This window comes from Sinocyclocheilus rhinocerous, unplaced genomic scaffold, assembly GCF_001515625.1.
Source record: "Sinocyclocheilus rhinocerous isolate Xijiao unplaced genomic scaffold, SAMN03320098_v1.1 scaffold767, whole genome shotgun sequence".
Lineage (NCBI taxonomy): Eukaryota > Metazoa > Chordata > Actinopteri > Cypriniformes > Cyprinidae > Sinocyclocheilus > Sinocyclocheilus rhinocerous.
In genome coordinates, this window is record NW_015633562.1 from 874,258 (window position 1) to 901,545 (window position 27,288).

Genomic DNA, 27,288 nt, shown 5'->3' on the forward strand with positions numbered 1-27,288 from the left:
GACCACTCCTGCTGAAGTGACAATAACCTTGAGTTGCATGCTGAATATGATTTTCCTTCCTTTAAATATCTCATCAGGTTTGCTGGTTAACCATTCAAGATGTCAACTGATGATCTGTGATTGAAATTCAGCTGCAATTTTCAGCCATTTAAAAAAGCAGAAGACGTGTTTGATGTCATTCTTTGTCTGAGCATAATGTCTCATTTTCACCACCGTACACTCACACTTTCTCTATCAGAGCTCCCTTAATCAGCTTGTAGGTCAGTTACCATGACAACCTGATCTCTCGTGGATGTGGTGCTTCATGAAGAGGAAGATGATCACCTGCCCTCAGGTGTGTGTCTGTGTGTGTGTGTGTGTGTGTGTGGTTACATTTTGCCAGACCCCCACTGACAACCCCTCTTTTCACATTTATGATTTTTTCTCATCTGAAGTGGAGATTATGTGCATCTGCCCTTCAATTAGGTCACTAAATGGCTTTTAGCAGCATGAAAACATGCTTACATAAATGCCACATCTCTGCCATATCATACAAACATCTCAGTCATCTCCATATTTGATTGACAGATCTCTTGCAGTTGTTATGTTTAGCTGATATCCACTTCTGTCTTACAAAACAGCAATATTATAATGGCTGCTGTAAATACATTATTATTTTGTGCAGTGTGATTTGTACAAAGTATAAAGTGCAGACAGACAGACAGATAGATAAATGGATGGATGGATGGATGGATGAGTAGGATGATTTAGGATAGATAGATAGATAGATAGATAGACAATGAAAAACAACTGACAAGGAAAGAAAGAGCAAAGGAAGGAGGAAAAGAAGGAATGCGAATGAGTAGATGGATAGGTGAGGAGATAGATAGATAGATAGATAGATAGAAAGAAGAGTAGGTTGGTAGTTATGTTTATATTAGATAGATAGATAGATAGATAGACAATGAAAAACAACTGACAAGGAAAGAAAGAGCAAAGGAAGGAGGAAAAGAATGAATGCGAATGAGTAGATGGATAGGTGAGGAGATAGATAGATAGATAGATAGAAGAGTAGGTTGGTAGTTTATATTAGATAGATAGATAGACAGACAGACAGACAGACAAACTGTATGTCCTCATTATATGTGGACAGATGTCTTTATGCTCTGTATTTTTGTCCTCAGGGAGCTTCTCTTACACTCCCATTACTCTCGAGTGCTTGATCAATGGCTCCACCTTCACACTGCAGTTATTAAGCCTAGACTTTCAATTATTTTACAGTGGGTCGTCAACATATCTCTCAGAGATACACAGTACAGCAAAGCACCTTTGTGTGCACATCATTGTGCGTTAATTAATGTCAGCTTCCTGTACTTTAAATGTACATACATTAGCATATATCACACATGCTGGGCCGACTGCACAAGGTCGACTCCTATTGCCTGCTATTGACTGACTTCCCTCCAGAAGGATTCTTTGATGAAAAGGAAGCGGGCAGCGTGTCACAGCTGCTGCTTGACCTTTGGATTGTAGCAACACAAATCCAGCATTCAACACGAAATGTGAACATTCTCATGTCTGGAATTAGCAGTCAGATGTTAGACTAATAGGCACTTTCCATGAAGAGGGTACAAACACAGGGCCTGAAATGCTTGGAAAATGTGAAAGTCATTTTTTCAGGAGGTACTTAACCTTCAGAAGATGATGATTGTCAACCTCAGGAAGTCAAACAAAAATTGTTATGAGCTATTTTATTTTATATTCATCTTAAATGACATTTGCGGTTTGTGCAGTCCTGTTACTAAACACTAGTTTGTGTGTTTTTACTTTTAAATAAAATAAGGAATACAAAACTAATAAATTAAAAAAATTACATTTATTAAAAAGTATTATTAAATATATTATATTAAATATAATATTGCTAAAAGCAGTATTAAAGGAATAGTTTAGCCAAAAATTTAAATTCTGTCACTTAAATTCTGAACCATGCCTTTAAAAAATGTTTAACATTAAATAAACAGCAAATTAAACAGGCAAATAAATAAATACTTTTTTTCTTACAAAGTCTCTTTACCACAATGATGTGAATATCAGTTTTATATATTACTAAAATTATGTGAGCCAAAATCACAATTTTAAAATGACATTTAAAACTAGGTAATTTTCAATTTAATAATATTTTTTCTATTTTGGTTGTATGTTAGATAATAGGTTATCTAAAATTTCTAATAGTTCTTGCGGCAAAAAATATGGGTTTTGTACCTCTAATTCTTAAAGGGTATAGTTCACCCAAAAATGAAAATTACCTCATGATTTACTCACCCTCAAAGAATCCTAGGTGTATATGACTTTCTTCTTTCAGACGAATATAATTGGAGTTATATTATTATATGTCCTGGCTCTTCCAAGCTTTATAATGGCAGTGAATGGGGGTCATGATTTTCAAGCCCAAAAAAGTGCATCCATCCATCATAAAAAAGTGCTCCACACATCTCCGGGGGGTTAATAAAGGCCTTCTGAAGCAAGCAATGCGTTTGTGTAAGAAAAGGATCTATATTTAAAACGATATAAACAGTCATTTCTAGCTTATGCTAACTGTCATACTCTCGTTCACTAGAAAGTGGCGTTCCAGCATATGTAGGATGTAGGCATAGTGTAAGCTCCGGTGAGAAGTGACGAACGCGGCAGCAGAGAAGAGAGAGCAAAACAAAACACAGGCCACGAATTAGAAGTACAAAACAAGGATTTGTGAAGAAAAATGTCTGAAGATTTTGATAAAAGCCAAGAGGAGACTGGTTTTCCTTTGCTGTGAACAAAACTTGGTTCTCGTGAGACTAGCATAGTCTCAACAGACGTCCTACGTCATCCGTTAGAATGCTAATCTCTCATGAATGCTCTACGACTGTTCGCAGAAGCTAGAGATTACCGTCACGCTTGGTGCTTATAAATGAGTGCACAACAACGAAGAAATAATCCACAATAGTCTTTTATTAATAAATCCACAAGGAACACAGGGGAATCACTAGAACCAATGTAGCACAAAACGTAGACACAAACAATAACTGGCACCAACTGAACAGAACAGAGATACAAAGGCAAGCGATGGACTAATGACTTAATTAATTAAAACACAGGTGAACAGAATGACATAATTAGGACAACTCAGGAAAACTAGGTCACAATGGAGAGAACCAAAAATAGAATGAAACAGCAAATAGAAAACAGCAGACACATTACAATTACGGTTTATAAAGTTTTAAATATGGATCTTTTTCTTACATAAACGCATCGCTTCACTTCAGAACCCCCCGGAGATGTGTGGAGCACTTTGTATGATGGATGGATGGACTTTTTTGGGCTTGACCGCCAAAAATCTCGACCCCCATTCACTGCCATTATAAAGCTTGGAAGAGCCAGGACATTTTTTAATATGGCTCCGGTTGTATTTGTCTGAAAGAAGAAAGTCATATACACCTAGGGCTTGAGGGTGAGTAAAGCATGGGATCATTTTCATTTTTGGGTGAACTATCATTTTTAAAAACTCGCAGGACCAGCAGAATCCATGTAGGATGGGATTGAAAATTGCCCTAATTATTGTAACGCTGTATCAGTAAACATACTGAACTCTACTTTCCCTCTAAACAGGCCAAATTAATTTATTTGAAATATGTATGAATGAACAGGCCCATGGGGGGAAAAAACTGTGTAATTGTAAATACTGTATATACAGTAACAGGGAATACTGTGTAACAAAGGATCAACAGTGTAGCAGGGGATTTGTTTTACTCTCTGTGGATGACGTCATACGTGTAATGTCTCTCTTAAAGTCACAAATCAAGGGTCGACCTAAAGCGTCTTCATACCTTAATGTAAAAGCTCAACTACATCTTTAGAGTGACAAACAGCCTTATACGTCAGAAGATAAACAACTCAAAGCGGTTATTTATTTATTTATTTTGTGCATTTTTATCTCACACTTTAATGAGCAATAACTCATTGTGATATGATATTTGCCGCTGCTTAATTGCACATGAATAATTCAAACATACTGATGACAACATTGTCTTCCTTCGTTTTATAGCACCTGCTGATAATGCAGATGAGGTCTTTGGAAGTATAACGCTTATGAATCTTATGAATGTAAAAGAATCTGCTTTGGCTCCATCAGCATGGATGGAAATCCAGAACCCCCCTGATCAAGCCTTCGCTGTCATAAAGAGCTGCTCTCCCTCAGTCCGGGTTTGCGCAATGGCTGTGTGGGGAAGATAATCTCATTTAAACCATATCATCGTGAAGACTTCTCATTTCAGAACACTTATACGGTCTACAGCGTGTGTGTGTGTGTGTGTGTGTGTGTGCGTGCACTCAGCCCCGTCTCCTTCAGTCTAATAGGTGTGATTGCTCTACAAGACTGGCTTAGAAAATGTACTTAAGACCAGTTCTTTTTCTTCCCTGTAAAAATACAAATTTCCTCCACAGTATCTTTTACCATTCTGTGCTTTTCGAAGATCTTACAATAAACTGGATTTCACAGCCAACAGCCACAACTGCTTTATACATACTCTACCTGTAGATATGTGTATGTAATGTTTGAATGTATGTATTACATAATTATAATTTTATATATGATAATTTATGTATATTTTATTATTAATATTCTTCTTCTTATGTTGTTGTTGTTGCTAAATATTTTTCTATGGGTTTAGGGACTATTTTTCATAATTAAACAGCAAGTAAAAAAAATCAGTATAGGAAATACATCATAGGAAAAATAACTGGCAACGATTTAATACGTAAATATGTTAATATGTAAATTCTACCTGGAAATATTTTATCTTGATAAAAAGGGATTTGTCTAGTGTAATTCTAAGTAACCCCATGTAGCGTCTGGACCAATCAAACACACAATATATATTTTGTCTGTAGATCAGATGAGATTGTATGTAATGCGTGAGTGTATGTATTAAATAATAATAACAATAACAATTATTATTGTTCTTATTATATTTTAATATTAAATATTATTGTGTTTACATTTTATGTTTGCATAATAATAATAATTATTGTTATTAAATATTTTCCTATGTTAGTGTGTTTCAAATGGACCTTTTTCACAAGACTGTGATGACGCGTTCCAGCGGTCATCAGCATCGTAAATCCTCCAAAGTTTTTTGTATTTTCATTTTTTTTTTTTAATGTATGTACATTTATAACACTATACCTATATATTACCATTGCATCAGATTACAAAAAAACTAGTTAACACTAATGTGAGGGTGTTTCCAATACAGCAAGTGATGGTAAAATTTGACATTGTTCACTTTACTGACTGTTATTATCAGCCTCTCTCTATTTTTTTCCTTTTTTGAAAGTCATGAAAACACTACCATGGAGTTTTTCTTTTGGTATTTGAGCAAATGGGAATCCAAAAAATATATTTGTGGTATCTCCCATTCACTGCTATAGAAGTTTACCCAACTACGACGCCTTCTGCTGCTGAGAAACCCGGAAATGTGAAAAAGGTCCATTGAGACCACAAAATGAATGAATGCAGGGAATACATCAACTTAGAAAAAAATAACTGGCAACGATTTAATACATAAATAATCTAATAATCTCAGTCTGGAGAACTGATGAGAGTGTATGTAATGTTTGAGGGTATAATAGGTAAATGTTTGAGTTGACAGCTGTCTCTGTTGTGTAATCTCCATCTTTACCCATAAATCCCCCCGGCCAGTAGCTTCAGTAATCAGACTGTAGTTGTGGTCATATGGGTTTGCGGGTCAGTATATGTGTGTATGTCAGTGAGTGTGTGATTTAGGAGAGTCTAATGCGTTTCTCTTGTAAGGGATTTGATGGGCCGCTGTGTGCGAGGGTTCAGGAGGGTTAGTGTGTTCCTCTGTAACTGTAAACCTACTTTCAGCTGCTGCAAACCGTCATGCTGCTATTCAAGGGGTCTGTTGATGTGCATGCACCTGTTTGTGTGTGTGTGTCTAAGAAATGATACAGGGTCAAACTGAGGTTGATACAACAAATATTTCTTGGTCTCACTCCTAATGTCACTGGATACAAATCTGCAAGTTTTACATGTGCCATCAGACACTGTTAATATTTCTGCAGTTTGCTTAATTGTCACTTAATTTAATAGTTTACAATGAAATAATTGAACCGTCTGACTAAAAACTGATGTAAAAAGCATTTTTTATTCATGATATACTGATATATTCCACATAAAAATGTGTTCAATTATAATTGTTACACATTAAAAAAATAACCTGAATTATAATATAAAATACGCTTATTGCAATTGGAATTATTATTATTATTATTATTACGCTTTAATAAGTTATTGTTGTATTTAGTGATTTATTAAATTATGTATATATTATAATGATTTAATAATTTACTATTATTTATTTTATTTATTTTAATAATCTGTTATTTAAAATTTACAGTCCTCCTCAGACCAAAAAGGCCACAAATATTATTAAACAATTTAATAATCATTCAAATTTACAGTCTTCCATGAACCAAACAGAGCAAAAAATGTTGATGACTTTTTTAATTGTAAAAATATTTTAAAATAATATATAATTAATATATTATTTATAATATAATATAATTAATATAACAACAATATCAATAATAAAATAATAATAATCCAAATAAATTTATTGTGGTCTGTAGTGTTAAGTGTTTTTATATCACTGCCACTTAGTTTGTATTATATGAGCACAGTCATGATGAGGAGAGAGACTTATTTTGAACCAAGAAACAAAAGAGTGTTTCCTGCCACAAGCCACAACACCAAGAGCTAACTCTTTGAGCTCTCTTTCTCACATACACACACACACACACACACACACACACACTCACTCACACACTCACACTCTCCCTTACTTTCTCTCTCCTCTCTTTTCACAACCCATTTCTGTCAGAAAGTGCCCTGGTGTTCAGTCTCTCCACCGTGTGTGTGTGTGTGTGTGTGTGTGTGTGTGTGTGGAGTGTGCGAGCATGACTCCAGAGACATGCCACGAGTGTGTATCCAGAAAGTAATCAGGTAATTGATCATACAGACAGGTAATCATTACTGTGCCAGACTCTGGCTGCGAGTGGTCGGGCAGCATTAGGGAAACATGTCCTCAAACACAGTACACAGAGAAAAACAGTCAGGCTTGCCGGCAGCAGCTAAAGCTGAGAGAGAATTAGATCGAGGACACATTACAAATATAGAATCCCTAGAAAGATTTGCAATGCCACAACAATTCTACAAATTCTACATGTGCAAGTTCCAGTCAAGCTAACAGTTCTTAATCATGAGAATGAATCATAAAGCTTCTTTGACACCTTTTCTGTGTAATGTGCTGAGCAGATGGCTGGTGAACCTAAAAAACAACTTCATTTGACTACGGTAATATTTGTTCCATGATATGTCATGCACTTCTTTAAAACATTTGCTCAGATGAACCAGAACAGAAGGCAAGGTTTTATATGAGTAATTGCGGAAGAGATCTTTAGAGAGCTGCTTAGACCGAACAGTGATTTACACCGATCGATATTCCAGCAGAGGTTTATTTTAACAGCTGCATCAAACATTCCCATGGATGATAATGTTTTATGTTGTGGTATCTTGGCAGTCATTAAATATTACGTTTTACTCGAGCAGGACAGGACTGTAATGGAAAATGATCTCACCAAACTTGAGTGACTGGTAAACCTGCTTTTACTTGTGAAGTGATACACAACACGCCCCAGTGACTAAGATATGCCAATATGAAATTTGTTTAAAACTAAAAAAAAAGATAAATAATGGATGCTGTATTTTTGCCGAACCTGACATTTACCCAGGCCTATACTCTTCCTTTCCATCAGTTCTCCCAATAATAATAATAATAGTTGGATAACAATAACAGTTGTATAAAATTTTTGAGGTAGAGTGATGTCGAGGATCCAGGCGGCCGCGACGGAGCTGTAGTGATGATTGCCTGAGAGATGTAGGTGGGGATCCGGAGGCCAGAGGGAGCGACTGAGGAAGGAGGCGGAGCCTGAGTGAGGGTGGAGCAGGCCATAGCCGAAGGGGTGGAGGGCCGGAGAGCAGCAGACGGCCTGCAAGTCCGCAGCGGAGGCATGACGAAGTCCGACCCAGGTGGAGCCGACTGACCAAGGGAGCCTGGCAAGGCCAAATGGCCGATGGCCAATGCCGGAATCGAGGGAGGGAGGAGCTCAGGTGCAGGAGTCAGGACAGCGGGATTAGGGAGATGGTCCTCACTGCAGAACACAAGATCCAGGGGGCGTGGTTGGATCCAGATCCAACTCCACCCATCTTACATATACCTAAACCTACCCGTCTCCACACCCTGATCCCTAAACCCACTCATCTCCACCCCTAAACCTACCCATCTACCCATCCTACCACGCCCCCTGGATCTTGTGTTCTGCAGTGAGGGGTTACTAGGATTAGGTGGAGCAGAGCCATCCGAGGCCAGAGGCGGAGCCACGGGCTCCTCAGGTCCAAGAGACGAAGACTCCCAACAGGCCCGAGATGGAGCCCCACCACTGAGAGGAGGTGGCATAGAGGGACTGACTGGGGATGAAGATGACTGGACAGTAGGAGTGGCTAAGGACTCAGGAGAATGAAAAAATGCACGAAATCCAATCAAAAATATGAAGTCTCTTAAAGCAATTTGGAGAGGAGGCGGGAGAGGGAGGCTGGGCGGGACCAGCGAGTCAGATGCGGTGGGCTCTGGCTCTCCATGATCCATTGACCAAAACAAACAAAAAACACTGACAAACCAAAAAAATAAAACGAGATAAAGGCACTTATTTTCTTTTTGGGTCCGGTCTTCTGTGACAGCTACGCTGCTAACAATAAACACAGGAAGAAGAAGAAGGTTTATAAAGTCTTTAATCCAACACACTGGTAATCCAACACAGAGGTAGCATTAACATAGACGTAGACGAGACCGGACAAACTAGTGCTGCATTCAAGCCATGTCATAATTATTGTGATTTCGAGATGACAACACATGACGTTCTACTTGGAGCTGTTCACACCCTTGGACTCGGAACTCGCACTATCAATGCCTAAACATAGCTGAGGTGGTCAGATGGTACAAGCTGTAGCTCTCAGAAAACTCCCAGTTCACAAGTTTATTCCTAGCTACTAGTTGCCACTTTTTTGCACTCATCTTCACAGTACAACACAATGTTTGTTAAAGACACAGATTCGTTTTTTTTTTTTATGGATGTTTGTATATCCGAGGACTATTTTTCTGTGGTATTTTTTTTGTTGTTCTGTTGTTGTTTTTCATCTTATGAGAGTTTTCCTCATTCAGTCTCTCTCTCTTGTGGCACAGATTCCCACTGGGAGCATGTTCTTACAATATTTGACTGCAGGATAAGATCACTGTCTGCCAAACGGAATTGCCAAGTCTAGCATGAAACCAGGGCTATGGACTAATCACGAAGTTGAAAAGCAACAAAAGAAAATATAGAAAGAAAGCAGCGCCATCAAATTAATTTAGCCCCAGCATGCCGCCACTACACACAGGAGAGAGTAAGAATTTAGGGTTCGATAGGAGAAGAAATATGGGTGAGAGAAAGAAAAGGAGGGAGAGGGTGAGAGAATGGACGATACTGAAAAGGAGGCAGAGAGAGAGAGAGTTGCTTTGTGTCTGTTCAGCCTGAGACGGGGGGAGAGGACACCGGGGGGGTCGTGTTTGTGTGTCATGAGAACCCTGCAGACGCTGCCCACTGGGGGTCTGAGACAAAGTTGAAAGGAGTGATTCCCTGTGTGTTCAGAGAAATAGCACACTCTTCATTAATTATGTATTTCTCCTATAGAAAGCCTGGCAAACTCACTCAGACACCCAGCACTAAGCCGGCTTCCTGTAGCCATAAAGGAAAAGCAGGAAGAGAAAAGAGGATCACAACAGCGGAATCGGAATGTGGAGAAAGTGACATTTGTAACATTTTAAACTCGTGGAAAATAACAGGTCATTGCATTACAATACAATTTGCCATGCTTTCACAGTAATTTGTTATAGTATTATTTCTACAATTTATTGCAAATAAATGGTGAAATCCATTATTATTAATTCAATTTAACAATAAAAACAATATAAAATTTTTTTGTGTTTTAGAAATAAAATGTAATAAATAATTGCAATTATTTTTACTTTCCATATTTAGGTCATTTGGGAGATAGTAGTAGTATTGTATTATATAGTATTGTTATTATAAAAATTTAATTTTTATTGTTATTAAGTAATTTTATTATTACATTGTATATAATTTATTGCAATTAAATGACACATATATTGTGAAACCCATTTCCTTCTCAAAGTAAAAAATAAAAAGGTAATTGTGACTTTATTTCTCACAGTGTGACAATTTCACTTTTATCTAATGCTGTTATTTGTTTAAATTAAATTAAATTAAATTATTTTATTTTTAGACACAGAAAATTACCTAGCCTACACTGATTTCTTCCAATAATAATAATAATAATAAAGTTGTTTAAGATTTTATCATTTAAGATTTTATAATACAATATTGTAAATATTATTACTAAAACTGTATTTTATTACTACATTTATTTTGCTATATGTTTCATAACTTATTTTAATAATTTAAATTTTAATATTTAATATTTAATTTAATATTTAAACTGATTGTTAAAAGTGCAGTCATTTTATTTCAATAATAAATAACTTTTTTATTTTTAGACACAGAAAATGACCTCACCTGAATTAATTTCACAAGAAAAATACACTGTTTTATTGTAAGAAATTATTGTGAAATCTTAATTTTTACAGTATAATGATAAGGAAACAAATGTTCTATCCGCAAGAAGAAGGAGAAAAAAACTAAACAAACCAATAATCATGTTCTCATGACAGATGAGAATGATGAGTTGTCCAATGCAGATCCACCATGCAAAAGACATTTAAAACCTCTGTGCACCAGCTAGCTGGAAAACAAAATGCTGGGAAGATGAATTGTGCCCACAGAGGACGTGTTTCACCATATCCCTGACATATTAAAGCCATTTGCTTAGAGGTTATTAGAGGTTAGACTTTTCAAGGAAACCTGTGTGTGATTGTGCAGCCCATAGCTGAAATATGGGTTGACTGCTGTTCCCGTATCTCTGAGCTGCTCTTCATGCTGGAATGCGAGTGTCCCTCGAGCAAAAGTAATTGTTATGTAAGCAGTCTGTGCGATTGAAATCACCAGACCCACATTAATGGTTTGAACATGATCTGGAGATCCTGGCAGTGGACCTGTGTTCAAGAGACAGACTGAACACTTCAATTGTTCATCAAAACTCTTGCAGACTGTTGGTGGTTCAAATCACACACACACTGATGTTTTTGCTTGAGGGCTCTCAAACTTTCACAGAGCTGGAGTTTATGAGTTGTAAGTTTTATGTGGAAATGCATTTGAAGTAACTGTCAAAACATAATAAACATCCTGATGATGCAAATGGGAGTGACAGTTTTATATAAAAATAAAATCAAAATAATAGGAAGAAATGCTGACATGAGAGAAGTTTTTGCTTACCCGCTTAGACAACAACAACAACAATAATAAAAATGATATTTATGTATAATTGATATTTATAAATTATTAGTTATTGACATTATTATTATATTATTTATTATTATTATTATTATTTTTATTATTACTACTAATATTAGTAATATAATAATAATAATGGATGTTGTTATTGTTGTTTTTGTAATAGTATAAAAAATAATAGTAATACAAATAATAGTTATCATTATTCTAAATATAAATTTTATTAATAATTATATAAATATTTTTCTTATTTTTATTGGGTTAATAATACTTATAAATATTTATATTATTATTAATATAGTTTATATTTAGAATAAGAACAATATAATAGTTATTCTAAATAAATAAAAAAATGAAATTCTGAAATTTTATTAATAATATATTAATTATTGTAAATTATTGTTAGTAGTAGTATTATAGATTTTTTTCTTTTTGGTCTTGTTAAGCTATAATGCAAGTATAAATAAAATGTACATGATAATTATTTTTAATGTAAGCAGGTAAAGTCCATAAATTATGAATTATTATTAGTTGTATTATTAGTATAGATTTTTCTTGTTAGTCTTGTTTAGTTATAATGCAAATATAAATAAAATTATTATGATCATTGCTTTTATTATGTAAGTAGGTAAAGTCCATAAAATAACTAGAATCAGACAGTAAAATATCATTTAATATCATAAAGATAAACTCGGATAAGACAGACACACACACTTATATCACCATATATCTATGAAGTAAGTATGAATTAGTATCAAAGGTGACTTTACTCATGCAGTTATTAAAGCAGCTTACAGTACAGGGCTCTGCTGCAGCACTGATATGACATTGCATTATTCATAAGCACTGAGCAAGTGTGTAAATTGTTTTGCCAAGGTGCATGTAGAAACAGTTTATGGTATATCTCTCCATGGCTAATGCTATAATACCCATATTGATTCCAACCGTTTTCAATTTTACACACACGTGCGCACACACAGCGTCAGATTGCACATCCTTGCCATATCCTCCACAGAGCATATTACTATTTATCATTAGTGTTTATCGCACACTTGTCACACTTTATAGCTCTTTGTGTTAACACCCATTATATTGTGCCTGTTGCTATTGCGGTTTCACTCTTTCTGGTGCACAAGAAGTGTTTCACTGATTATTTGTGTGTCCACTGGCCTTTCTGATAAGAGACAGTCTGTCACACGCAAGACATCACCTGTCTCAGTTACAACTCCATAAATACTGTAAAATAAATACTCCAAATGTAATGTAACAATCTCTTTTACATTTACTTACATTTCTACAGCAATTTAATGTGGGACACTGTAAAAAAAAAAAAAAAAAGAGGGTCAAATTTGCAGTAAAAAAAACCGGCAGCTGTGGTTGCCAGAACTTTACCGTAAAAAATACAGAAGAAACATTTTACGTTTTACAGATTGAAATTACATTTACAGTAAAAAAGAATATATGTAATTAACTTAATGCCCAATTACTAAAATCTTTTTTTTACCTTTATAATATACTGATAGCCACCTTATAACAATGAAAAAATGAAAAATGTAGAAACTAGAAATGTAGAAATTGCTAATACAAAGAAACAGCAAGTTTCTTGAATTAACACACATTCAATCAAACATAAAAATGTAAATAGTATTTTCTTGTAAAATGTACTCCAAATATTCCTTGTTTTATCCAAAAAATGTTGTTGTTGTTGTTTTGTTTTGTTTTTTGAAGTGCAGGTGGATCAGAAGTAGCTTTTCTACAAGCTGAGGTAAATACTAATATATAAAAGGTGTACAATGTCATACACACAAATACAAGTCATGCTAACACACGACACTAAAATAATCTAATAAACATTCATTTAACAACAGGAAATAACAGAAAACCCTGATGTGCATAATTTACAATGAAACAAAAAACATCAAAAATGACCATCAGATATACAGAGAATTCTTGGAATGTCGACTTAAGTTTATTCACTGTGAATTATAAGATTTAATACTTTTTTTTTACTTCCAAAATTGTATATTTAACACTGTTTTACTGTAAAATTACACTGTCTTTTTAAAAAACTAAATAAAACGATTTTTTTCCACAAGATAAATTGACAAGAAAATACTTTTTCAGTTTTAAAAAATGTCATGTTTAATTCAGTGTATTCCTTGCTGTTTCTTTGTAAATAATTGTGAAATTTACTAGCAATTTCTGAGTGAAACAAAAATTGTTTCTACACCAATTTTTTTCAGTGTACATGAAATGTCCCATTAAATCTAGAAACTTACCTTTAATTTAAAATATTTCTTTTACAGTTGAAATTACAAAGATTTTTTTTGCTGGATGTTGGGGATTTCCCATTGTATTGGCTGTGTAAATTCCTACATAATCATTCAGCATGTGTCCTGATCACGACTGTGATCAGATGGCCAATCTGTGGCCATGTCCTCTGCGGCAGCATCCGAGCGCACGGATCCCGGTTCCCCCCTCCTCCTAGCAGGCCTGCCTCTCTCACGCCTGTCCTTGAGGATAACCTGGCAAGGACACGGTTACCCAGACACAAGGTGGAAACTGCAGTGTGTGCACACTTTGATTTAAGAGAGGACCGTGGTTTTCATTTGTCATTGATTCTGTCCTTTGAGACGAGCGGAGGAAAAGCAGGGCCAAATTGTGTGGGTGGCTGATTTCTCAGTGTCTTGTTGGTTGTGGACGTCTCAGCATGTTTGGACTTCTGCAGGCTTGCTGAGGTGATGCTCACGGGGTTATTTCTGGATTCCACAGAATGCTTGATGCGTATCTGCTCCCGAGTCCCCCGAGAGACAGTTGTCAAAAATGTCAAAAAAATATTCTAAATTTGAGGTACTATTTTAATCTTTTTATTTGACATCTTTCAGTGATTTTACTTTATATTATATCTGTAATGTGCACAGCAGATTTGACTGAATGTCAAAAGGATTTAATCTTAGGGGCTCTGTCCCCTACCTGAGTATGTGCTGATGGAGCTCAGAGGAATATGTCTTGGCTTCCATGTAAAAGGTGACAACTTTTTTTTAAATACATATTTCACACACAACATGTGTTTGTTAGTATATCATTCAAAAGTATCATTAAAAAGTTTGGGGTTAATGTTTCTAAAAGAAGTCTCTTCTGCTCACCAAGTCCTTTATTTTTGATAATACAGTAAAACAGTAATATTGTGAAATATTATGGCAATTTAAAATAACTAATTTCTATTTGAATATATTTTAAAAATGTAATTTATTCGGCAAAGCTGCCATTTTCAGAAGCCTTTACTCCAGTCTTCAGTGTCACACGATCCTTCAGAAATCATTTTAATTTGTTTTTTGTGGAAACTGCAATATTTCAAGCTTTTTTGATGAACAGTAAGAACAGCATTTGTTTGAAATAGAGATCTTAATAAAAACGTCTTTACTGTCACTTTAAACAATTTAATGCATTCTTGTTAAATAAAACTATTATTTTCTTTTAAAAAAATCTTTGGCCCCCAAACTTTTGAATGTACCTTTCATTTAATTTTAATTTTAATTTTAATTTTAATTTTAATTTTAATTTTAATTTTAATTTTAATTTTAATTTTAATTTTAATTTTAATTTTAATTTTAATTTTAATTTTAATTTTAATTTTAATTTTAATTTTAATTTTAATTTTAATTTTAATTTTAATTTTAATTTTAATTTTAATTTTAATTTTAATTTTAATTTATTTAATTTTATCACTGGAACAGAAAGATATACTGTCTCTAAAGTAAATATGTTCCAGATATTTTTATAATTTGCTTTGGCTTTAGTTCAATGACAAAGTTAAAACAAAAACAAAAACTTTTTGAATTTTTTTTGACAACTTTTTACAGCTCTTTATACATATTTAATTGTCTGTATATTATATATTTTCTTAAAGTGGATTAGTACAATGAAAAACTGGTGTATAAAAAATGTTCACTCAGAAATTGCTAGTAAATTTCACAATTAATTACAGAAAAGGCAAGCAACACTGAATTAAATGTGAAATCTTGAAGTAGAAAGATAGTATTGTCTTGTACAGAATTATCAAATAATCTTTGTTTTATTAACAACGTCAGTGAATTTACAGTGAATATTTGGGGGGTGGGTGATGGACCAGAGCTTGAGAAAACATTCCCAGTTGTTTCCCCCTTATAATGCAATCAATTAACTTAATTAAGCGATACTACTAGCTTTGGAGTCAATTCATGCAATTCATGTTGAATGTTGTACAAACATTCAACTGTTTGTACTTTGACTACAAAAAAATGTGTTTTTGTGCCCATATTGTGTCAGATCTAAGTGTTGATGTGTTTATTGGTAGGAACTGCAGAGGAATGACAGAGTGAGCTGCCACAGAGGAATCTGCAGAGGTCAAAGTCTGTCTGCGATCCAGGGGCTGTTTCTGCTGACTCCTGCTTTTCAATGCTGCTACTTACAGTCTCCTCAGACGGCAGAAAACACAGCTGAAAGGGAGGGGAGAGGCTCCTTTCATTAACTCTCTATTCATATTGAATTTATTCATTTCATGCTGTTTCTGCAGCTTAACTAAAAGAAGCCGTGATACCGCCGCTTTTCATCCATCTGCTCATGGAGAGAGGGGAAGGGAGCGGGTACGAGAGGGAGAGAGACGAACAGAGTGACATGATTTCTAACAGTGCTGAAACGGCAATAGACTGCAGAGAGAGGGAAAGTGTGTCAGATTATTTAGCGGCAGGGATGTTCAGTTGTAGTTGTGTGTCCATGGGAGAGGCAGCAGCCCTGCAGAACACCCCTCCCTGCGTCAGGTGCACAACAAAAGCATCTGTCATGTCTGCATTTGTGTACAGGGGAATGTTCCTGCTAATCTCCTGTGTGCTCAACAGTGTTTTGCAGTCTTGCAACCCTGGCCTCTACTGTATACCACGGCGGTCTCACAAAAGCAATCCCGGCTCCTAATGCTAAGTAATAGACCCAGATGGAATCTTTTTTTCAGACTTTCTGCATTGATTTGAGGAGCAAATCTGTGGAATCCTGCAGAACATGGTAAAATGTGTCAAGGAAAGCTGAGATACACTGCACTCTTTTTTGTAACTAAACGCATTAGGGTCAATGAAATGATGCTCATTTTGTGTCCCTTCTGTTCAAGGAATAGTTCATCCAAAAATGAAAATTGCTGAACATTCACTCACCCTCAGGCCATCCAAGATGTAGATGAGTTTGTTTCTTCCTCTGAACAGATTTAGAGAAATGTAGCATTACATCACTTGCTCACCGATGGATCTTCTGCAGTGAATGGGTGCCGTCAGAATGAGAGTCCAAACAGCTGATAAAAACATTACAATAATCCACACAACTCCAGTCCATCAGTTAATGTCTTGTGATGTGAAAAGCTGCATGTTTGTAAGAAACAAATTTTCAGCAAATTTTCATTTCATATCCTTTCATTTATTAAAAATACATTAACAAATGACTCGCCATAGTTTATATACACCTCTTCTACAATAAGCATCTTTAAAATGTTTTAATTAAAATTCATTTTGAGTTTTTTTTTCAGGTGTGCATGAATTAAAAAATGTCTGTGTGATGCATTTGTCATGACATCATAATGAAGAAAAAAAAGTTTGGCATTTTAGTATTATTTCTTTTCTTTCTTTCTTTCTTTCTTTCTTTCTTTTTAATTCAGTTTAGGTTGTAAAATATCATGTTGCTTGACTTCCCCAAAGCTTAATGATATGTATGAATTTATGATATTAGCATATACAGAGTCTGTACGATTTTTTATTTTATTTTATTTTTTTAATTATCTTATGCTTACCAGGCTGCATTTATTTAATAAAAAACATTCAGTTAATGCAGCAATATTTGGTGCTCAGAAAACATTTCTTATTATCAGTGTTGAAAACATATTTTTATGGAAAACATGAAAAATTTTTTGCGTTCTTTGATGCATAGAAAGTGCAAAATGAACAGCATTTATTTGAAATATATTGTAACATGATAAATGTCTTGACTGTCACTTTTTTATCAGCTTAGTTCATTCTTGATGAATAAAAGTATTAATTATTATAAAAAAAAATAAAAAAAAAATCTTGCTGACTGCAAAATTTTGAACAGTATTGTATATACAAGCAGAGTTTAAGGTGTATAAAATATGTTGCTTTTCATATTTTTATTTTACATTTCCTGTTCTTTATTACCGACAAATATTGAAAGAAAAAACAAGGGGCTAAAAATGGGTGTTGTTTGTGTTCCAATTCTAGTGATAACAGACAGACCAAATAGTGACCAACGTTCCAACTCTGACCAACTCGATGTGTGAGTAAGTGAGATCTTGCAGCAACAAAAGAGAAGGCTTTCCCAGAGCTCAGCTGAAAAGGTATTGAGCTTGACTGACACAGTCTTACACGGTTCAGGGGGGGGGTTATGGTCAGAGGCATGCAGCTTCTGTCTGTGGTCAGCAGGTCCTCTCTGCAAACAGAAACATTTTCAGAGATGAGAGGGCCAGAGATTCTTGTTCAATCCTTCAGTGTTTCTAAACAAGGACATCCAGCGGAGAACTCAGCCAGGGCCACAATTACCCCCTAAATGACTCATTCAGTGGTTTGGAGCTCTTACCAAAATAACCGTGAACCCTTACTGTGTACTCTGGTTCAGCTTGAAGAGCTAACAGGGTATTAGGCTGATTGTAGTTGTGGGAAGAGCAGAGTGGTCCTCACCCTTCAGGTTGTCTCTGGTGGCTGATCCACACACCTGATGATGGGAAAGAGTGCAGCTGAGATCTGAAACCAAAATCCTGTTTAAGAACCTTCATGAGTCACATACATAGATGATTATGCTGAAGCATTTGACCAAACGAAGGAAGTTATTAAAATGAATTATTATATGACTTATTGTGAGAATAGACTTTTGATAAAAAATAAAATAATATACAATTTAAAATAACTGTTTCTATTTTAATATATTTTAAAATACAGTTTATTCCTGTGATGGCAAAGCTGAATTTTCAGCATCATTACTCCAGTCTTCAGAGTCACTTGATCCTTCAGAAACAATTCTAATATGCTGATTTGGTGTTCAAAAAACATTTCAAGAAACAGTATTTAAACTTTCTATTCATCAGAGAATCCTGAAAAAAGTACAGTTTCCACAAAATTATTAATCCGTATAGAAACTGTTTTCAACATTAATTTTTTGATGAAAATTGAGTAATTTCTGCTGCAGCTTTTCCATCAGGAATAATTTAAAAAAATGATTCTAAACTTTGCAAACATAGTTTGGAAATGTAGTTCATGGTAATATTAATAAATTGTAATGTTTTATTTGTATATTTTGATATATATGTTGACATCCATATGTGTTTGTGTAAAAGTCAGACGAACTTTAAAAGGAACCTGTCAAGTAAGTGGAGAATCAGCTTTGCAGGCAGGACAGTCTACGGATAAAATGCATCAATCTAATTATTGATTGATTGATTGATTGATTGATAAAAACATTTTTCATAATTAGAGATAAAGAACAAAAGGAATATGTGAGAATATGTTCAAGGAGATGCTCAAGTCCCTGTGCAGTTACTTTGACTTTAATTACATTTGAAATCTTTCAGAATTTATCACAATTTCTTAAAAATGGCAATAAATATTAACATGAACACTAAAAAATATTTAAAAAAATAAACATTTAAAATTTTATGTGTCAATTTTTAAATAATCGTATGTTACAAAAAAATTTATGTAATGGACGAACAATGGGAATATGTGAGTGTGTGAGGGAGAGATGTGCATGCCATTCTTTGATAGATCTACTGTAGGCATGCCCTTGTAAATCAGTGCAGCCATCAATCCACTTAATTCTCGTTGGATCCATCCTTCCCCTTCACATCAAAAGCCTTCATAATTTTACCACTGACAAATATGCATTATCTAAAGTAAAAGTGTTTAATTTAGTGGACATTAAATTATTTCAATATTTGTACAAATCTATAGACCTAAAGTAATTTATTGTGAAGCACCAATGTGGCTAATAGGTTTGTCTGCTCGTCAATGAAGTTTTCATTTTCTAAATGCACTTCAGGCAGACAAACACCACTATACCATTAGAAAAGCAGCGAATGAAGCTGGCATCTGATTATTACGTCCATGGGAATTCATCTCACTTAAACTCTTGAGTGAAAGTAATCTCATTCAGCCAGCTGCGTGTCTAACTACGCCTAACACTCCACTGTGTATTATATATTTTCTTGAAAAAAAAATGCGCCTCTTGCCGTGGAAAAACATAAAAATGCAAGGACATGTTCAAGGAGATGTGTAACTGTATTATGATGTTACTTCAACCTATTATGTTTGACCATTTCCATGTGTGACTGAAATTAGTTAAAAGTTTCTATTAAATAAGTTTCTTATTGATGATTTTCACAAAGAGTTAATAAATACAAGTCAAGACTGTTTTGATTTAATGTGAACATTGCTGGTGTAAATAGTCACATGAACACATATGGGGTACTTTTAATATTTAAAATATATATTTAAATATACAATTTGTAATATTTTTATATTTTGACATCTAAAATTAATGCAGTATTACCACTGATTTAAATATGTAAATCATTGTATATCCCAGACCCAATTTAATTAGTAAAGATTGATTTACATTTTTTAAGTATTATTATGAAAAAAAAACGGTTAAACAAAAGGGAAATATGCATTTATTTATTTTTTATTGTTTTCTTTTCCCCACAATTGCCTGTTGGAAAAATATTTAAATAACATGCAAGTTTAATTTGGTATTAAATGGGTTAAGTGACCACTAGGTGGCGCAGAGTTAAAGTCTGCCAGTTGTAAGTGTATTTGCTCAGCGGCGCCCCTAGCGGCAGCGCCCGTCACTTACAGTGTTGCCACGCCCCTCATGACCGCCGAGCAGCCAATGGGCTCCGGGAGGCAGAGTTCTCCCTGTGGCCGCCATTAGAGAAAGGAATCCATGAATTCAAATGGAAACCAGCAGGAACACAGACGGAGTATACGCTTTTAAATGAAAATGAGCCATTTCATGTAGTTTCTCGTCACATTTCGACGCTTTTAACGAGGAATGTTTTTCGTTTATAAACCGCTTTCGGTGGGGATGGTGGTATAAGAGAGTCGTTTTAAAGCTAAAACCGTTTTTAAGCCAAGGGGGAGGGGGAGAGTTGCCTCTTTCTGCTCTCCTTTTTTTCTATTTTAACAACACATTCCTCCTCTATTTTTACATGTAATCTATTCCCTCACAGCCTCGTCGACGGTTGAGGCCGTTCTTTTTAAAATTCTAATTCCGGCTGAACGCGGGAGGCGCGAGCGATCGAATGGGGCTGTTGAATTCCATTCCCCCACCGATTGTTTAAAAATAATTCCGTTCACATTCGACTCGAATTCGGAGAAACGTTCATTTTCTTTTTCCATGGGAAGCCCGATGATGGGATGTTCGAGCGCGCAGTGAAAGGATGAGTTCTTGTTTCGTACCGAACGGGGCCAGCTTGGAGGACTGCCATTCCAATCTATTCTATCTGGTAAGAGATTTAAAAACTAAAAGGAAAGAGCAGCCATTTTTAGCCGCCTAGCCTGCTAACATCAGCCCCAGCGGAGAGAGAGAGCGAACAGGATCAGGGCCCAGTGTATGTGTGTGATACAAACACATGCTGCTTGTTTATTTGCTTATTTGTAAGCTTTTCTAAAGAGATGACATGTTTGTAGTGTTTTGCAGCAGATGGCTTAACGCAAACTGACTGTGTGTTTTGATTTTGTGTGTTTGTAAATTGCACGTAACGAAGAGTGTTGACAAAATGAAAGTTAAAGTTTCTTTTTTAGCAACACTTTGTTTAAGTATAAATTAACGTTACTCTGCCATTTTTTCAATATATTATTTTGGGAGTTTTCAAACTCCACGTTCTTATGTTCGGCGGTGTTTACATAAATGTTTACACGCGTCTCCACAGGCTTATTTTGTGTCATTCTCCAAAAACGTGCGTTTTGTGTCTCTCAAATGTGCGACTTTAGCAATGAAAAACTAACATTTCTTTAAGCATTTTTAAAACACATAAACAATTTTTTTTTAAAATGTTAATCATCTTCCATGGGGGTGGCATGTGTTACCAGCTTCTTGCTTGATTGTCAAATATGTATTGTTGATTTTAATGTAACTTTATACCTAGCATTTAGCTTTTTCTTCATATATAACAATAAAAGAAAATAGTAATTTTTACTAAAATACTATCAAAATGTTGTATCCCATGCTTAACTGTTAACATCATAACTTCAACTTATTAAAATGATGTGCAGTCCTATAATTCAAATGTCTTTGTCATAATGTCTTCAGTATTTCATTATGTTTGTCAGTAGTCATGTTACGTTAATTTTGAATACCAAGCTACTAATTACTGTAAATTGGATATTTGTAGAAATGTCTGCATTGAATTCTTCTTTACAATAATAAACATTTTGCAGTGTCTTGACCTTGAGCCAAAGTCTATAGAAAACTAAATTAAACTGACAAACTTTGCTTTAAAGGCAAAACTATATTCCAACATATATTAAAATTGGTCAACATTTAAAAAGGATGTTTAAAAGAAGAAATTTCACTTTTTATGGAATCACCCTTTTACCTGACAGATTTGATGTGTTTGCATTAATCGTGTGAGCCATGCATCAGTTGTTTGGCTTAAAATAACCAGTGCTGGGTTTGGGGTTTACCTCATGTCTGCAATAAGAAACATGGGGTTTGAAATAGAAAAGTGCTGTAAACAACCCTGCAGGCTCCAGGATTGCCCCATTCCTGGAGCCTGCAGGGTTGTTTACGGCACTTTTCTGCTCTCTAAACACACACACACACACTTTTACTCACATACTGGTGTCCCATTGACTTATATTGTTCCGAGATGAAGCTAATTATAATTACTATGGACCAGCCCTGCATTTTTAGATTTGAAAACAGACGTTATTTGTTCTGTGTATGCAATTTTTGCTATATTTGACATTTTCAGAAATGTGTCCTTCAATAGTACAACAAAACAAGTATACAGACACACTCTCACGAACAGTGTCAAGGCCTTGTGGTGAATTATATAACTTCAGTTTATCCAGTTTAATGCCTGCTCTGTTTTATTACTGCCACAGCACAATCTCTGATATTGTCTGAAGATGGATGGCTCCACTGAGAGCTTGTTTGCACACTTTATTGAATGTATTGCTTGATGATTTGAATATGAATAGTTGCAGTTTTCCAGAAACTCATTTGCACGCTCAGTCTTGGAAGAGGCCTTTTTTTAAATTTTGTTACAGGTGTGCCAACGTTTTCCCCCAATGTCATTTACTTTTGTTTTATGTGAGGTCTGTGAAATGTTCAGATAATAAAAGCCTCACTATATGATCATGCAGAACAGCCCATCTGCATATTTCTCTGTACATGTAAGCTCTTAACGTGTTTGACCCCGTTTTGTTTTGCTTGGTGTAATTTTAGCACACCACTGTAAGGCTCGGCTCATGGGAAACTCTGTCTCACCTCAGCACACACATTTGCTGCCTCATAACACATGCTCATCTAAGTTTTAGTGCATAATATTAGCCAAGCAGGTGTGGAGTAAATATGATTTTGAAGTTGAGCAAGGAACTTTAATAAGCATCAGCCAACTTCTTTTTAGCCAACAAGATTGTATCAAATGCTTGTTTATTCACTTTATTTATGTCTTGAAAAAGTGCTTGCCAGAGGTGAGCTTTAATGTTGTCGGTTGCACATTTTCATGCAATACGTTGCAGATAAATTGTGGCTTCCTGAGATTGACATTTCACGTTTTGTTGTACTAGTTGGGTTAGTGAGGTCGTTATGCTTGTGAAAATCTTTTGAAGATGAAATCTTTCAGTTAAATGGATTGAAAACAGTCACAGTTTTTATCTTGAGTACATGTGAAGCTATTTTCCTGTCATTGGATTGTCTCCAGGGGCTATTGGTCTTTGTGCACTGATTGACTTTTTTGAGTGGCTGAAGCAATGTGAGACAGACGCTATTGATAAGCATCTCTTGGCAGTGAGAGCAACAGAGAAAGCATCCAATAATTTCGGGCCATGAGATGGAGTGCGTGTCTCAAGGAGGTTGTTGGTGTCACTTCACCTGTAGCTCAGCTGTTTGCTTTGATTCTCCTGAGAAGCATCTGCTGTCGTTCCTGGCAGCGCTCAGAAGAGTTCTTGTAAAACTTTAGTGAGATGTTGTGACAAAGGAAGAAGTTATGTGGAGGGCCATGACCCAACAAACCCCTCAAGTTTAAGTGGAAAGTCAAAGGAGCCAGATTCTACAAGCCGAACATGACTCCTGCCCTTAAAACACACACTCTTTCCATTGATGTTTTTGCATATTGTGGTCGTTTCTAATTTTAAACCATCTTGAATTCCATCAAAAAAAAGTTTCTTTTTGGAAAACAAGAATGTTGTTTTGGAAAAGTGGAGTGCTTCATGAGGTTGTTTACGTTCCTCTTACATTTCTGCCAATTTCTTCTTTATAGATTTGTCCCATTTTTAGTTTCAGTAACTAGTGTGTAACAGCTTTTGCTGCTGTATTTTTTTTTCAGTGCATCCTCTGCAGATGTTCTCTTTGCATATTTTGCAGGTGTTTGATCTGCACTCCTAAGTCAGATGGAAATATTTTACAACAGCTGCAACAAGTTTTTCTTTGCAACAAATGAGCATTATTGTGAACAAGACTGCGAACAACTGTCTTTTTCCATCGCTGTTTTTAGCTGGCAATGCACAAGAGAAAAACACAGTCCTTAGTAAGGGTGCTCCGATCAGGATTTTTGAAGCAGCATCTGCTGATACGATATATGTAATTATCTCACCTAGTATATGTTTGATCATGCAGTGCATATTTGTTTTTACAATGGGGCAGTTGCTGCACAATAGCTTACACACAGCGCAAGCCTGATTTTGTGAGCTGCATGTGAGGCAGCCTTATGTGTGTGTGCTTTGAGTGTGTGCATGAGCACACCGTCTCTAGGAGAGCACGTGAGTGCTAAATGGTTTAAACACTGGCAAAACTTAAAAAGAAATGCAAATTATAAACTTTGGTGATGATGCGATCATGCGACTACCTCGATTGTGCAAGTGACAATTCCTGTGTCAACTGTGCAGTGTGCAGCTCGTTTATAGTGCAGACACGATGTGGTAATTTGAAGCCATTTGCGCATTTTGAGAGGGAAAGAAAGAGTGTGCGGTGATTCACTCACGTTGTTTGTGAAATTACGCCTCACATAAAGTTTTCAAATTACTTTGTTAGTAATTTTAATAAAGAAATATGAATTGTACCTCACCTTCAACATTATAATTATTTTACCTGTGCCGGACAGAGATTGAGACGGTGCCGCTGCATGTCATGCCAAATCTCTCACAGCATGCTGGCATGTCGTCAGCTTGAGATCAGCCTTTACAGAGACGGCCGATCAAACTTCCCAAAACAATTATTAGCCGATAGTGATCAGTAGCCGATCAATCGGAGCACCCCTAGTCGTTAGGCTTGCCAGTGGTTCGGGTTTTCAGATTATAACAGTTAATGGTTGTTTTTGTTCTGTTCACTTTATAAATGCTGCCGTCCAGGTTTATGAAAGCTGAGGTCTGCATGACCTGTCCTGCCAAGTCAATTAAGGATGTGCATAATAACATCACTCCATGTTTTATTTGTTAATTTGCGCTCTGATAATGTGATTTTTTTTTATTCCCTTCCATATTTTTTGTTACTGTTTTCTTAGCTTTTTTTGTATTAAAGGCCTGCTTGCTTTGGTCTTCAAAAACACTATTTTTTTTAAGCCATTTTTATCTATCCTGTGCTTCACTCATTGTTTTTCTGATCTCTCCTATCTGTATCGGTCTGAGGGTGGCTGAGCATACAACAGATCATTAAGGCAGGATTAACTCCTGGGCTGGGGTCCATTAAGAATTTCATAGCTTGAGCGCTGCTGGTCTAGGATCTGTTCCATCACATCAATGCCGTTTATCTTCGGTCTTAAAACCAGATAATAGATCAGCACTAAGACTTTTAGATGCTGCTGAATATGTGTGTCTCTTCGACAGTGGTGAGCAGCTTTACTGACAAAAGCTAACACAATCTCTCTTTCTCACAGGCTGATTTGACAGGGATAAAATGGAAGAGGTACGTGTGGCAAGGTCCAACCTCTGCGCCCATCCTGTTCCCGGTCACCGAGGAGGACCCCATCCTCTGCAGCTTCAGCCGCTGTCTGAAGGCGGATGTGCTGAGCGTGTGGAGGCGGAGCCAGAGGCAGGGACGCCGGGAGCTGTGGCTCTTCTGGTGGGGTGACGATCCCAACTTCTCTGAACTCATCCACCACGAACTGACAGGTAAGCTTTTTAGCACAACTGAGTTTGTTCCAGCTGCCAACTTAGATAGCAAGTACTGGTGCTTTTGTATCAAGTTGATATATACATAAAAAAGATGTGGTGATAAAAGTACCTTTTCGTGCTGTCTAGGTAGGCAGCTCACTATGTTTAACTGACTCTAACGAAAAGTCCTTTTGTTTTGCGTTTTTCAGTTTCTTTTTTCCTTTTCGCCCACTATATCTCTCTGTCTCTATCAACTGTGGTCTCTCTGAATTTCTTCCTCCTCCTTCCTCTCTCACACCCACACACTCTTTGCATGTGCATTTTAGTTACTTGTCATCAAAATGTGCCATAGGCCCAAGCAAAGGTCTTTGATTATTGTTTCTACAGTCCCAGTTTAGCAGTCAGTGTCTGTCGCTTTCGGATTAACCTAAAAAGTGTGCCATTAAGTTTATACATGCTACAAGAATTTTAATGTTTACAAGAGCTGTTAGAGTGACAAAAATAGATCAAGAGCCTTCTGCTTGTGTTTGAACCGACTGGTCTGAAGGTGTTTGATTAATCTCTGTAGAAGTGATCACTTGTAGATCTGTGCGGCAGGAATGATGTGAAATGCCTTTATAATTGTGTTTTCTTTTAAGATCAGTTCTCGCTCTGCTAACCCTTACCTGAGGGTTACTGTTGTTTTGGGTTAGTGTTGCATTGTATGAAACAGGGCAGTGGAGTCTGTGTGATGCCGTCACATTTCATCTGATGTGTGTGAGTGCAAATCCCTTGGTTTGATAAAAGACAGAAATAGGAAATATCGAAGAAGTTTTGCCTCATTTTTATTTCTTAAGCTCTTTGAAGGATGGAATAATGAAGAGCATCGAAGCATGAACGAGCAGAGAGCATCATGGATGTCTGCGGAAAAGCTTTAATTTTCCACCTTTCTTTCCCTGCTTTTTTCCCCTTTCCTTTGTGGACCAAGGAGATGGACCTGCCCCATCTTTATTCATGCCTTCTTTTACAGTGAGAAACAGAAGGAAAGAAAAATGGGATTATATAGAGAAATAGGAAGAGGCGATTTATTTATTTTTTCCTTTGTCTATTGAGCCTCCCTCATTACCGTTCATTGTGCTGGAGGAGGGACAGAAATGGAGCCTTATGGGCAAAAGAATGACCAATTCACCCATTCTATAATATCCCTCTCCACAAGAGATATGGCTGTATTTTTCATTCATTTGTGGAGATGTTTGCTATAATGGCTGCATCTAGGGCTGCACGATAAATCGCATGCGATATTTAACGCGCATCTTGTCAGAAAGCCGGTTCTTTAATCAGCGGTAAATCTCCATCACGTGCGGGCTTTCACATTGAGTAGCATTAACTACACAGAGCCGTTGTTCACTGA

The 27,288-nt window shown here is 35.9% G+C and overlaps 1 protein-coding gene and 1 long non-coding RNA gene across 4 annotated transcripts in view; both read left to right on the forward strand.

Annotated features, from left to right (window-relative positions):
• Nucleotides 1-9,912, forward strand: part of LOC107744625 (uncharacterized) — an 11,306-nt gene extending 1,394 nt beyond the window's left edge. Inside the window, exons 3-4 of one of the 2 annotated variants that reach the window (XR_001640503.1) lie at nucleotides 239-334; nucleotides 9,823-9,912. This is a non-coding gene — a long non-coding RNA (uncharacterized LOC107744625). The remainder of the gene's footprint in view (nucleotides 1-238; nucleotides 335-9,822) is intronic. The other variant, XR_001640504.1, reaches the window with a different exon arrangement.
• A 10,583-nt stretch (nucleotides 9,913-20,495) lies between these two features.
• The window catches only part of LOC107744626 (mediator of RNA polymerase II transcription subunit 13-like), a 98,922-nt gene continuing 92,129 nt past the window's right edge, over nucleotides 20,496-27,288 (forward strand). For both annotated transcript variants that reach the window (XM_016558419.1, XM_016558420.1), the window contains exons 1-2: nucleotides 20,496-21,088; nucleotides 25,682-25,916. In XM_016558419.1, the coding sequence (XP_016413905.1) occupies nucleotides 21,023-21,088; nucleotides 25,682-25,916 (301 nt within the window). In that variant the 5' untranslated portion in view covers nucleotides 20,496-21,022. The remainder of the gene's footprint in view (nucleotides 21,089-25,681; nucleotides 25,917-27,288) is intronic.